Below are 14,423 nucleotides of genomic sequence, written 5' to 3'. Positions count from 1 at the left end.
GCGCGCACACACACACACACACACACACACACACACACACACACAGAGAGAGAGAGAGAGAGAGAGAGAGAGAGAGAGAGAGAACAAGAGATGCAATTGTATGTAGGAGAGGGCCCATCTTGCACTTTCCATTTTAGAAAAATAGAAAACCAAAGAGGTCAAAGTGGATTCCTGTGGTGTCCCTGGCTCTATACCCGGGTTATGCTTGATCAAGTACCAAGGCCATGGGCTCAGATCATCTGGACTTAGACACTTGTTCCAACATTAACTTGTTATGTAATCTTGGGGAAGTTACTTAACATTTCTGTGTCCCATAAAATAGTTTCGAGTGATGGTGAAAGCCAGCTGAATTAAACAATGAAATACCAGCTGTGCTCAGTTGGCTCAGCATGCTGGGCCTTGTAAAGCTTGGGAGAGCTTTCCTGCCCCCACCTTCCACGGATGCCTGCTGTTGATGACTGGTAAATGCATTGGTATAATAGCAGCGTGTCTCACGTGGCTGATAGATGGACTTGTTTGTGCCAGAGCCTGGCAAAGACCAGGTGATCAACAAATACAGAGACTAAATGGACGGAAATACAAATGAAAATGATGTGTTCAGATTCAGCTCTCTCTCTCTCTCTCTCTCTCTCTCTCTCTCTCTCTCTCTCTCTCTCTCGCTCTCTCTCCCTCTGTCTGGCCCCATCACGATCTCATGATCTCTTTATTTCTCCTGGTTTTGTTGTTTGGAGTCTTTTCTGGTTCCTTTTGCTGGGATCTTTTGAGACAGGGTCCAAAACAGACTCAAACTGTAGAATGACCCAAGCTGACCTGGAACTCACAATGGTCCTCCTGCCTCCACTGCCCAAGTGCTGGAGTTACAGAATGGGCCACCATGCCCAGTTCTTCTGGTTTTGTTGCCCCACAGGAAGAGCTGAAGGTGCATCTGGCCCAGTTCCCAGTTGTGCATCCCTCAACTCACTGCTGAGGGTTTGAAAGTTTCCATTCCTCCTACCACTCACTCTGGGAGCCAGGCGTCGTTGTAGATGCCACTTTCTTGTCAGTACCCTCATCCAGTTGCCTGATCTGAGAGCGTCTCCCTTAAGCATCCTCGGATCATCGCAGGCAGTCCTATCACCATCCACCCTTCCTCATCTGCCTCTGCATTGAACCCAACCTGGTCTCCCCAGCAGGTGCCACCAGCCCTTGGCTCAACCCCTCCAATGCTAGTAGAGCACTCACTACCTACAGTCAGTCCCCCAGGGACACACAGACCATGGACAGCACCAAATCAGCCATGGTGATCTGCAACTCTCAGGACCCGCCCTGCGCAGCCCGCCTACCGTGTCCCCAGCAGGCCGCTGAGCATACTTTGAAGAGTAGCCACACTTTCATCTCTATGCCGTTCAGTGTGTTTTCTCTGTGTTCATACCCATGTGGCATGGAAGCTCCATGTGGTGCTTGAAGTGAGATGTGGTTTCTCCTTTGCCCATGAGGCATAGAGCTAGCTAAATTCTTCTCATCTGGAACCTTCTACACCAGGATATTCAAGTGGAGATGGGGCTGACTCTTCCCTGTAAGCACACACATATCCACTCCATGGGTAATGCCCCACATTCGCTCTGCTGCTCCCAAAGGATGAGGCCCCAGCTGGCTTCTGGTTCCCCACTGTCCTGGGGACATCTTAAGGTCTTCCTGCCACACAGGCAACCAAGCGCAGGGTGTGCTCAATTTGACTCGGTGAACGTAAAGTTTGCGGTTTCTGATTAACAGACGTGCGCCAACAGCCCTCATCCGCACTGATCATAGCCTTCAAGCATGTCTCACAGTTTGTGAGACATTTCCTTCCAAACACCCACAGGCTCATCCCAACAAAAAGTCTGGGCAAAGGCAGTTTTCCCCAAGGAGGGGCATATAGGAGTAGACCATGTCATGGAGTCAGAGAGGAAGTGAGCCTTGAACTTGGACTTTAATTTGGTTTTAGGGGGGAATCCCCATCTGGGAATGTCAATCCAGTAATTAGGAAGATGGGGTTGGAGGGCCTTAAAATGAGGTGTCCCGCCAAGTCCCCATACTTGAACCCTTCAGGCCGACACCTTCATCATTGAGGCCGCTGACCTGGGTGTCATCTACAAGATCAAGCTCCGCCATGACAACACCAAATGGTGTGCAGACTGGTATGTGGAGAAGGTGGAGATCTGGAATGACACCAATGAGGATGAGTTTCTGTTCCTGTGTGGGCGCTGGCTGTCCTTGAAGAAGGAGGATGGGCGGCTGGAGAGGCTCTTTTATGAGAAGGTACCACAAGGGGTACTCGGACCTCCGTGCAACCATGGCCCCGTGTTGTTTTTATGCCCAGGGGAGATCTCTGAGCAGACAGTACCCACACTGCCGTGAGCCCAGGCTGTTCTTTTCTCTGCAGGAATACACTGGCGACCGCAGTAGCAACTGCAGCAGCCCCGCAGATTTCTGGGAGATCGCTTTGAGTTCCAAGATGGCAGATGTGGACATTGCCACGGTGACAGGACCCATGGCTGATTATGTCCAGGATGGGCCTGGTAAGCAGAGCAGGGAGCTCTTTGGAAGAGGGACAGGCACAGGGAAACAACGGTCGACTATTATTAGACAGGCTGTCACTGTAGCCCCACTGTAACTGATGAGCTGGGTCTTGAGCTTTGCATTTTGCAGTGTTCATGTGTACAACAGCCCTGTGAGGTGAGCAGGCAGAGAGAAGGCCCCTCCAAATGAAGCAATGGGGAGACTTTTGGTGATGGTCTCCACCCACCAGAAAGGAACTGCCCTAAACTCTGCCCTCACCCAGACTCTCAGAGTATGATTTCTGGCCAGGTGATCTGGGCCAACCCAACAGAAAGCAAGACCAACAGTGGAAATCTGCCACCCAAAGTGTAATGTAGTATGTTCTGGTGCAGGAAAGAGGTTCTGCGGGGGACTTAATGCCCATTCTGACAATAACACCAGCTTTGGATAAGCCAGTGCCTGGCCTCTGTGTCTACTTCCTCTGTGACTCAGTATCCTAACTCTTTGAGAAATTCATTCGCCTATTATATTTTTGAGATAAGGCCATTCTATGTTTATTTCTTGAACATTTATAAGACCTCCCTTCTTAGATTTAAGAGTGTGACCAGCATGATGTTTCCCTCCAGGAAAGTATGGCGTAGGTCTATGGGGCCAGCAGAGACTGGCACTCTATCTACATGCCACTATCTCACTATGTGAAAAATGACAGAATCCATAAAGTGGCTCTCCTGACCTGTGCAAAGGTCAGGAGAGCCAAGCAAGGTCTTGTGCTGGTATAGAGTGCCATGCTAGTGACTCTAGTCGGGATAGACTGGTCTGGAACCTTTCAGAGAGATATACAATGTAAGCCTACTGTAGCAGGGTCATGTCCCTTGTCATCTGGGATGAATGGCCAGTAGAATTGGTCTTGGCTTGTTGATTCCTGACTGCAAATGACAGGGACCTGGAGCCAGTGACCTAAACAACTTCAGCATTTTTCTAGTGCATAAAAATTCAAAAGCAAGCCATCTAAAGCTAATTCAACAGCCCTGGGATGCCCCAGGGAGCTAGGTTTCTATAACCCACTCACTCTGGAACCTCATAGAAGGCTCGTACCGTAAAGGCCACCCAAGGTAACTTCCAAGATGAGAAGTGAAACACCAGCCATCAAACCCACATCTTAAACAAAATGGATAGAAGTGTATTCCTTCCAGGAGATCCAGGCCTTTAAAACAATTACTCCAGAATCCCACACAGCGATCACCAGCTTACCTATTAGGATCATTCCTAGTGGAAGGAAAATAGGTATTGGCTGAGTGTGTAGAATCTAAGCTTCATGATCTAAGTGGGTTTGTCTGATGATCACACTACCTGGCTTGGTTTGGAAATGGATGCCTCTAGAACTTCCCCCAGCTGTGTTACAGGTATAACACACTTTGGCTAGTATTCCCCAATTTCCACTCTCTGTGAAACTTTCCTCCTCAACAGTGGTTAGTGTTTTGGGCATGTAACTCTCAGACCTGGTGGGAAGTTGCCTTTATACTTCCCTACCAGGTAGGGATTCAAGGAAAATTCAAGGAAGATATTCAGCCAATAAGGCTTTCAGAAACTTGACACACCAAGGGTCACAAGGACACTCTCTTGTGTCTTCCCATGGGGCATTACTGATTGCCTCGTGCAATCACGCACACCACCGTGAACTTGCAGCCTATCTGGAAGCTCTTTGTTGCACTTGGTCTCTGAGCAAAGAATGGCCCGCTGCGGAGTTAACCCCGCTGTCTCTTGCAGTGGTCCCCTACTACGTGTCAGTGACCACTGGGAAACACAAGGACGCGGCCACGGATAGCCGAGCCTTCGTCCTGCTCATCGGGGAAGACGATGAGCGCAGCAACCGCATCTGGCTGGACTACCCCCAGGGGAAGCGAGGCTTCAGCTGTGGCTCTGTGGAGGAGTTCTACGTGGGCGGCTTGGATGTGGGCATCATCAAGAAGATCGAGGTGCTGGCCCTGGGTCCCCATGATGGTGACTGCCCCTGGGGAGTGAAACAGACTGGTCAGCATGTGGGTGTGGGGAGCTGAGAGCAGGCAGAGCAGAATAACGACCGACCCTGAGCCCTTCTGAGTTGAGGCAGATCTCCAGCCTCCACCATCAGTCGAGGTAGGGGGAGGGGTGACCTCAAGTTCCCCTTGCTCTGGTCATTCTGTAGAGATACCCAGTGTCCTCATTTTATCATCGCTATGTAGGAAGTTACCGTCAAGTTGATAACTGAAAACAACTCAGGTGCATGCACTGTCCCGGATCAGGATTCTAGCTTGAGGGACTTGTTGAGTCGTCTTGACATGAAAGCAAGGTGTGACAAGGCCTATGATATTTTCTTGAGCCTCTGTCCCTCTTCTCTAAGCCAACTAACTGTTGTCCAGACCCACTACTCTCTTGCTGTTGTTGCTGTGGCCTTCTGTTCCTGTCAGTCCCCGCCTTTCTGTGCTCACCCGAATGAGTCAGCATTCTTGATCTAGGCCAGTAGAAGATAAACTATCTTCAGACATCTCTGACTTCTTACATCTCTAACATCCACACTCACTCTTAAAGCTCGCCTTGTGAGGCCAGGCCCACAGAGAGTCATGTTTTGATTAGCCCAAAGACCCGTTCAGTCTCCTCTCCTCCGGGGAAGGTCCTCTAGCCGGTGAGCGTTTAACCTGTCGGGAGGAGACCCTCAGGGTGAGAGCAAAAGGCAGACAGAGGACACTGATCAGGGAAGACTTCTTTCTCAGCTCTGCCCAGATCCTCACAGGGATGGTGTACTTCACAGCTTGGCCATGACGGAGCCTCCCCTGAGAGCTGCTGGCTGGTAGAGGAGCTGTGCTTGGCTGTGCCCACCCAGGGCACCAAATATACATTACGCTGCAACTGTTGGCTTGCCAAGGACCGAGGCGATGGTGTCACCTCCCGTGTCTTTGACCTCCTGGATGCCATGGTGGTAAACATCGGGGTGAAGGTATGTGTGTGTGCCCCGCAGGCGCAAGAAGAAAGTGAGGGATGTAGGACAGTAGCCACTGGGACACTGAGCCTGCCCGGAAAGACAGTTAGACACTGACCTCAAGCCAGGAGACGGCTTTCGGTCTACTGCTGTGTGACAGCAGGGAAGTCTCCTGGGTTCTCTGGGCCTTGGTCTTCTCCAATGCCACAAGCAAATGTCACGTCCCTTCATTGCCTGTTCCATGCCCAATCTGGGCCAGAACTGACAGGATCACTAATAGTCCCTGAAGAGCTTTGGATGGTTACCAGCTCTGCCCACATGTGCACTGTCATGCTCTCCACACCCACAGCGTGGCAACTGGGGCAAAGGGCACCAGAGACCGGGGGCCTCCAGATCTCACAGTGTAGCAGTACTGGTCACATGAGACCAGAGCTACAGATGACACTTTGTTCCACTTTGTCCCTAATGGGCCACATGAGCTGGAACAAGTGTGGAACCTCATAGGTGGTCCGTGTCGGGCAAGACGGACGTCAGAGGCAGGTGACACACATGTAGTTGATGATACAGAGTCCTCCTGGTCACATGGCCTCGTGTCCTCTTCCTCTCACATGAGCTATGGAGCCACCAGCAGCCCAGCTCTGTTCAGTCAGCCAACCTATCAAGATCATGGCCAAGAAGGCCTGCCTGTCCTGTGATGGGAGCTAGAGGGGCTGCGCTCTGCACCCCAAGGTCCTCCACAGGAGAGAGTGTGTGCCCAGCAGGGACGTGGAGGGGCTCTTTCTATAGCAGAAACCCTCTTTGTGGCCAGGTGGATGAACCTGTTGCTAACCCTGGGCTTCTGTCCTGACCCACCTCCCAGCCCCTGTGTGTCTTTGAGGCACCGCCCGACTCACACTATGCCCTGTGCTCACACCACAGCTCACTCTGGGGAAATGCAGATCCACATCCCGCCATTCACAGAGCAAAGGATGTGAACTGGCCGCTTAGACAAGTGCCAGGGCCTGGAGTGGCCTCTCTCCAGGGTACCAGCCACAGTGACAGGAGCCCTGCCCCCGCCTCCCTTCGGAAACACAAAGAGACATGTGTCTGTTAATGGAGGAAATCAGGAACACAGGGACTAGCAGGGCGTGGCCTCGGAAGCTGGTCTCTTCCAGGCCATCAACACCCTCACGTTGACCTTTCTATGTTTTGTGCCTGTATGGATAAGAGAAATAAAGGAGCAAGCTTCTGCCTGTTCCCAATAATCCCCTAGTCCCACCTGTCCATTCCCCACAATGATGCCCTGTGTTCTGCTGTGCGCCAAGCTCCCACATGCTACCCCTGACCCTGCTGTGCCCTGGAGAAGAGTGCAGGTCCCAGCAGAGTCCAAATAGAGCAGCCCTCGGGAAGAGTGACCAGGGTGAAACCACAACCATGCAGCACAGTCCACAGTCCAAGTCTTCCGAACAACGTGGGGTTAGGCATTGCTCGGGTAAGACAGAACGTGGCAGGTCATCTCTCCGTCCCTCCTAAACTCTCAGAGCCACTTGTTGGTCTGTGGGTACCTGTTTCAAAGAGATGAGTCGAAGCCCAGGATGCCAGGATGCAGCACACAGGTGACAACCTCCACCCAAGGCTGCCTCTCATGAAGAGCCTTCATAGTGCCTCAACTCAGACACCCGGGAAGCGCAAGCTCTGCCCTCCCTCCAGGACCTGCAGATAAAGGGAAGCTTTAGGAGCAAAACCCCAATCTAAAGTGGAAATTGTAATTGCCCACCTCATTAGTGGCTTGAAGCAGAACTCTCTAAGCCCTTTCTCTGCTCACAGATGCCAGGGGCAAGCTGGCTGTGGCAGAAAGTCGGGGACACTTAGAGCCACTACAATACCCTCACCTGTTTGGCCTTACCATCCACATAGTGCCATACCATCCTCATGACACCGTACCACACGGATGGTGCCACACTATATGCCTGTATGGCTGTATCATGCACACGGCACCATAGCATATACTTGTATAGCCATTCCACACATATGGTGGGCCCTGCACCAACAACAATGGTATTCGAGCCACCTCGTGACTCTACAAGGCATGTCCCCACATCTCTCCACAGAGTGGGCAAGGATAGGGATGGGCCATCTGTCCCAGGTGAAAAGCTCGTGGAGGGCAGATCTGAATGCTACAAAGACCACTGTCCTGCCTTCACGTGGGCACACAGGGGTGGGCTCACACGAGAGCCATTGGCTGCAATGCCCCCGCCAGAGCCCCACCAGCTCGGTGGGTGTGGTGGGGCCAGGAGCGGCTGGCCTGGCTCTCACCCGTGCTGGACTCTGCTCAGAGAAGAGCTGCAGGGCTTGAAGAACGTGTGTCTTCTCCCTGGGGATGCTGAGATGGGTCGGGTGGTTTGGAGAGTGGGGTCAAGGGTCAGGAACTTGTCTGTCTCCCGGCAGGTGCTCTATGAAATGACAGTCTGGACTGGTGACGTGGTCGGTGGAGGCACAGACTCCAGTATCTTCATGACCCTCTACGGCATCAATGGGAGCACGGAAGAGGTGCAGTTGGACAAAAAGAAGGCCAGGTACCCGCTCCCTGCTCACACCGGCCTCCACCCGACGCCATCCCCAGCCAGCCAGGCCCCGCCCTGCCCGCTGTACACCATGAGACCTCCTAGCTGCCGTACCTCAGTTGCTCTTTTCCAACACTTTCGTAAGAGCCAGGGAATCTTCCTTGACTACCAAAGCCATAGCAAAATTTCCTCCTTAAAAGAACAATTTATTTTATTCTGTGTGTGAGTGCTTAGCCTGCACGCTATGTTTGTGTGCCACTCGGGTGCTAAATGCCCGTGGAGGCCAGAAGAGGGTGCTGGACACTCTGGGACTGGAGTTACAGATAGTTGTGAGCTGCCATGTGCATGCTGGGAGTAGGACCCTGGCCTTCTGGAAGCACAGCCAGCATCCTTAACCTCCAAACCATCTCTCCAACCCAGTCTGTTCCTTCTTTTGTTCATCCACCCGGTCTCTCGGAAATGACCTGTGTGGCTGCCATTCCTGCACGTGTCCATTCCCTGGTTTTGTTCCATGCCCTATCAGTGGGAGATGAAGTGGCATGGAAGGTGCACGGGATCCTACTTTTGTGACTTTTCTGCTTCTAAAATAATCGCAAGATGAAGGCGATCGGTTATTCAAGCATTAAGCAATGCCTGTCAGGGTAATGATGGTAGCGATGAACGTGATGATGAGGACTGGGCTACGGAAGTGACAAGGACCAGACAGATATTCCTTCCCACAGACAGAGCAACCCAGCCTGTACTGGGTGTGGTCTCGTACCCAAAGAAGCATGACAACTGCCCTTTGGGGACACCTCTCTGGGAGCCCCCGCACCACCCCAGGGGCCCTTCAGCAGTGTCCCTGCAGGAAGAGCACCCAAGACTAAAGACAGACGTCTCTGAGATGATGGAGCGTTGGATAGGAGAGTGGTAGCCACAAGAGCAGCACTGCCTTCAATTTTCTGGCACTTCACAGCTGTCAGGAAGGAGTATGGACCAATCCAGAGCCTCTGTGCTCAGCTGCACAGTTACACACAGAGAAATGAAGCCGATCCATCTTCCCGTGCCAGACAGCGATGCAGGTGGCCTTGTCACTACAGACTGTCACCTGCAGCTTTTCTGGTATGAACTTCATCTCACCCTTAAAGGTGGCTTCACATCCATTTGCTCTCTGGGATAGCTTTGTGAAATCGCAGGGTGAATGTCGCCCTCCCACACTAAAAATGAGGGATCCCAGTCCTAGAAAGGGAGGTAAGGAACTAGCCGATGAGAATCGAACCCAAATCTGGCAGCTCTTGGTTCAGGGCTATGTCTATCAGCCAAGCTTGCTTAACCCAATCTTCCAGGATCCCACCTGGGCGGCAAAAGGTGGGCAGTTGGGGGAAACTTCTGGGAGCAGCAAGGTGTCCGGTCTATGGCCAGGACAGTTTACCATGTCCCTTCTTCTCCACCCCCAGGTTTGAGCGGGAACAGAATGACACCTTCATCATGGAGATCCTGGACATAGCTCCCTTTACCAAGATGCGCATCCGCATTGATGGGATGGGCAGCCGGCCAGAGTGGTTCCTGGAGAGGGTAATGTGGCTCCCTCCCCCCATCCCTGCTTCCTCGACTCCGTGCTATTGGGTTATAAGTGACCCTGTAATGCCGCTATCCTGATCATGGACCTTGCTGGCAATGAATCTGGGAATGAAGCTGAATTATTGCCAGAAAACACATTACAGTGGGCAGAGCCCGGTGGGGAGGTTGGGGGTGGCTGTTACCCGGGACAAGAGATGTGGAGGGATTAGAGAGGGGCACTCTTGAGGCAGCGAGAGCTGGATGAGTGGTGGGCTTCCAGTGCCCCTGTGATTACACTGCTACGTAGCTTTCTTCCTTCCTTCTCTTTCTGGAGGAGCCTGAGCCCACCAGGCAGCCAGGCTGTGGCCAGTCCCTGGGCTCCCAGGCGGGCTGAGGGCTTCCTGAGTAGGGATGGTGAGAAACTTACAACAGGCACATTCGTGAAGTTTTTGTTTTGCCTCCATACTCCCATCACAGCATACAGACCACACCCCACACCCCACACAGCCACACCTCACACAGACACACCCCACACGGACACACCCCACACAGACACACCTCACACTCACACAGCCACACCCCACACAGCCACACCCCACACTCACACAGCCACACCCCACACAGACACACCCCACACAGCCACACCCCACACAGACACACCCCACACAGACACACCCCACACGGACACACCCCACACAGACACACCCCACACTCACACACCCCACACAGACACACCCCACACAGACACACCTCACACAGCCACACCTCACACAGACACACCCCACACTCACACACACCACACAGACATGCCCCACACTCACACACACCACACAGACACACCCCACACTCACACACACCACACAGACACGCCCCACACTCACACACCCCACACAGACACGCCCCACACAGACACACCCCACACTCACACAGACACACCCCACACTCACACAGACACACCCCACACGGACACACCCCACACAGACACACCTCACATAGACACACCTCACACAGACACACCTCACACAGACACACCCCACACAGCCACACCCCACACAGATACACCTCACACAGCCACACCCCACACAAACACCCCACACAGACACACCTCACACAGACATACCTCACACAGACACACCCCACACTCACACAGACACACCCCACACAGACACACCCCACACAGACACACCCCACACTCACACAGACACACCCCACACGGACACACCCCACACAGAAACACCCCACACAGACACACCCCACACAGACACAGGCTCAGCTTCTCCCCTCCCCATAAAAGAAGGTGGCCACATTTCCTCATCACCATTTGCTTACCTCCCCTGGCCTTGCAGGACCCTGACACTGGGGACAGCCACAACACTCACTGTTATGGAGCAGGGTGTTACCAGTGCACACCTCAGCCTGCTGTGTTCTCAAGAGAACAAATGACACACATGACAGTCCCTCAGGCATGCCCCCCGTGTCAAACGGGCTGGCGCTGCTGTCGGGTGACCGTCTTTACAGTGTGAGATAGTTTCCTGTAGTTGGGTAACAAAGATCCAGAATTTGGGGGGACAGAAGAGCAGGAACCCATGTGCTCTCCGAAGACTGCATGGGATGTGACCTTGGCTGTCCTCAAGCTCTGCCAGCTGCCATACGGCTCTCTTACCACATACACAGTCTCCATGCGTGAACTCGCCCGCCCGATTTCATCTTAACGGATTATAGCCCTAGTTTAAATAAGGTCGTACACGGAGACTATGATGATTGGGACTTACACACACACACACACTCACACACGTATACATATATTGGGGATTGGAGGTACATGGCTTAATTTATCTTTAAGATCCTTCTGCAAGCTTGTCCCTCATCCACCAAAAGCCATCTGTCCTGGCCCCCACCATGTCCCCCAAGTAAAGTCATTGCACACTACTTGAGAGCCAGAGATACTGCATCCACATCAACTTGGCAAATGTCAGTGTCCTGCTCCCTGGCTGACAATGGCTTGATTAGTTTTCTTTTCGGTCACTTATTCAGAAAACATTTTCCTATACACATTCTAGGCGTTGCTGCGGAAGCCTGTTCAGATAAATTTCCAGTTTCCACATTGCATGGGACTTTCAGCAAAACACATAAGCAGAGCCCTTCCCACACCCAAAAGTCTGAATCCGGGAGCTTGGGATGGGGCCCACGGCATGGTGCTTGGGTAGGACAGTGTGTTTCCACCCGGCCCTTCTCCAGATCCTGCTGAAGAATATGAACACAGGAGACCTGACCATGTTCTACTATGGAGACTGGCTGTCCCAAAAGAAGGGCAAGAAGACCCTGGTGTGTGAAATGTGTGCTGTCATTGATGGAGAGGAGATGATGGAGTGGACCTCCTACACCGTCTCTGTGAAGACTAGCGACATCTTGGGTAGGCTGTGCCTCTTGCCCCCTCTTCCCTTGCCTTCCACTCTCGAGTCATGACTTGAGACTGGCTTCTGACCACGGCATTTTTTAATTCATATAACCTTCTGAAGCCAAACCATCTCCTTGGCCTGTCCCTTTCTGTGGAGGCAAAGTATTTCCTCCCAGTGGCCAAACTGGTTTCTCCCCTGTCTCCTCACAGAAATGGGGAGGATAATTTTAGGGACACAGCCTTCGCTTGGCTCAGAACCCTGCAGCTTCCTGCCACTGCTGGATGCCTCTCACCCAGGGCCGCCCTCCTTGGCAAGCCATGCTTCGCAGTCATTTGTGTTTGGCTTTGGCTTGGGGACAGGGGATAGAGCTGTGACCTCCAGGGCTCCCACAAATCTGACAATCTGGTGGAGCTACCATACCATTAGGTAGATGTCAGCCCAGGGTCTGCGGAGCCAGAGTGGGGAGCCTTACCCATATAAATCTGGGCTACAGTTGCCAACCAGAGCATCCCAGGAAGATGTCAAAGTCGAGTCCAGAAAGACAAACAGAGCCACTGAGCTAATAGAATGCCCAGAACAAGGACTTCTAAGCAAAGAGAGGGAATGCCTCTCCTCTAGCCAGGAGGAAGTGCCTCCTACCTTCCCTCCTCTAGCCAAGGCCCCTCTCCAGGGACCATTAAGAGGAATTTGGCAGATGCATTCACAGTCACCCTAGATGTCCTCTCTAACAGAAACTGAGCTGTCATGGCGGGAATCTCAGGCACAAGAGATGGGTCAGTAAATCTAGCAGAGTTTGCTTCTAGCATGTTCCTCCTCCCTTTTCTCCTCACAGTGGACCTTCCTCTGTATTGCTTTCTGTTCCCAGTGGCAACGTGCTTTGAAGGGCCTCTTCATTCCTTCATGACGCACTCTCGGAAAAATAGCTAAGTTCATTGGTAGCAACAGCTGTGTGACAGAGCGGCCTTGCAGACACCTCCTCCAGGGGCTCTGGCTGCTTAACAATGGTCAATGCCTGTTTAGAGCACACCCCTGGGAACAGGTGCATCTTTGTGCTAAGGATCCTTGTTATTCTAACTTCACTTAGATCAACAGTAATTGCAACATGAAAAAAGAAGGTGAGGGTTGGGATTGTAGGTGCCAACGCTTACTTACTGCAGATGCAACCAATGAGAGACAGATCTTAATCAGACCAGGGCCGAGGGGTCTCAGCAAGACTAAGGCTGAGACAGATTTGTTCCAAGAATTGAACTCTTATCAGAAACAAAATATAATGGCAGTTGCCGGTATCAATACAATGGTAGTTGCTAGGATACGATGATGTTTGCAAGCTATACAAGGTGTGTGTGATTAATATCTAAGAGCAGTTGTCCTGTCAAACTTCTACATGCTTCTTTGAGTTTTAGGGAGCACAGAGAATCACAAGAAGGCCTGAATGCTTTGCTGCCTGAGGGAGTGCCTCAGTTTCATAGGAACGTAAAGGCACACAGTGCGCTAGGAGCTATGGACCCTAACCTGAAACACCTGTGATGCGCACCTCTCAAGGCCAGTTCCATGGCTCCCTATAACACCTAAGAGGGCCAGACCACTTCTGGCCTTTCTGATCCTCACCCCAGTGTCACTGATTCTGGACCCTGTCCCAGGAGTCTGGGAGTAAGGCCAGGGCAGAGGGCTTTGTGAGTAAGCCAGTTCCTACTGCTTCACTTATGTGTTTCCCAGGGGCAGGCACAGACGCCAACGTGTTCATCATCATCTTTGGGGAAAATGGGGACAGCGGGACCCTGGCCCTGAAGCAGTCAGCCAACTGGAACAAGTTTGAGCGGAACAACACGGACACCTTCAACTTCTCTGACATGCTGAGCCTGGGTCACCTCTGCAAGCTGAGGGTCTGGCACGACAACAAAGGTAGCTACTGCCTGACACTGGGGAGGGGGTAAAGGGTAGCCCTTTCAGGGACAGTGCTCCCCGGGTCCTCTGCCTGTCTGGATGAGTAGACCCTGCCTACCCCAGCAGGAAGGCAACTCAGCCGTTTGGGTGTACCATCCATTAGAGGGTCTGTGTTCTTACACAGTTGTTACACCTGAAGCTTATCCTTCTGCTTTCTCTCGGAGGGGGGGGGGTAATGATTTCTAGTTTTTGCAATATCAGAATGTGAATTCTACTTAGCTGGGGAATAAAAATTAAGAAGAAAAAAGGATTGGGTTGGGTCCGTAGCTCAAGTGTAGCATAGTTGTGTAGCATGTGCAAGGCCCCATGCTCTGTCCCTGGAATGAGAAAAGAGGGAAGGAGAGAGGCAGAGAGGGAGGGGCAGAGAAGGAGGGAGGGGGGACAGAGGGAGGGAGGGGGAAGGGAGGGGGAAGGGAGGGGGGAGAAAAGAAGGAAGTAAGAAGTCTCGCCATGTTCACTTCCCATGGATTTTTCTATCAATCAGTCCTACAACCCTGAGTCTGAATGTAGCTATATTCACTCATA

General features: G+C 52.3%; 1 protein-coding gene across 1 annotated transcript in view; it reads left to right on the top strand.

Annotated features, from left to right (window-relative positions):
- Positions 1–14,423, top strand: part of Loxhd1 (lipoxygenase homology PLAT domains 1) — a 139,591-nt gene that overhangs the window by 98,576 nt on the left and 26,592 nt on the right. The window contains exons 30-37 of the mRNA XM_051202111.1: positions 2,068–2,277; positions 2,402–2,537; positions 4,285–4,493; positions 5,306–5,491; positions 7,901–8,028; positions 9,453–9,570; positions 11,794–11,968; positions 13,671–13,856. Coding sequence (XP_051058068.1) covers positions 2,068–2,277; positions 2,402–2,537; positions 4,285–4,493; positions 5,306–5,491; positions 7,901–8,028; positions 9,453–9,570; positions 11,794–11,968; positions 13,671–13,856 — 1,348 coding nt within the window. The remainder of the gene's footprint in view (positions 1–2,067; positions 2,278–2,401; positions 2,538–4,284; positions 4,494–5,305; positions 5,492–7,900; positions 8,029–9,452; positions 9,571–11,793; positions 11,969–13,670; positions 13,857–14,423) is intronic.

The sequence above is a fragment of the Phodopus roborovskii genome, unplaced genomic scaffold (genome assembly GCF_943737965.1).
Source record: "Phodopus roborovskii unplaced genomic scaffold, PHOROB, whole genome shotgun sequence".
NCBI classification, from domain to species: domain Eukaryota; kingdom Metazoa; phylum Chordata; class Mammalia; order Rodentia; family Cricetidae; genus Phodopus; species Phodopus roborovskii.
This window is presented reverse-complemented; position numbering and strand designations above follow the sequence as displayed.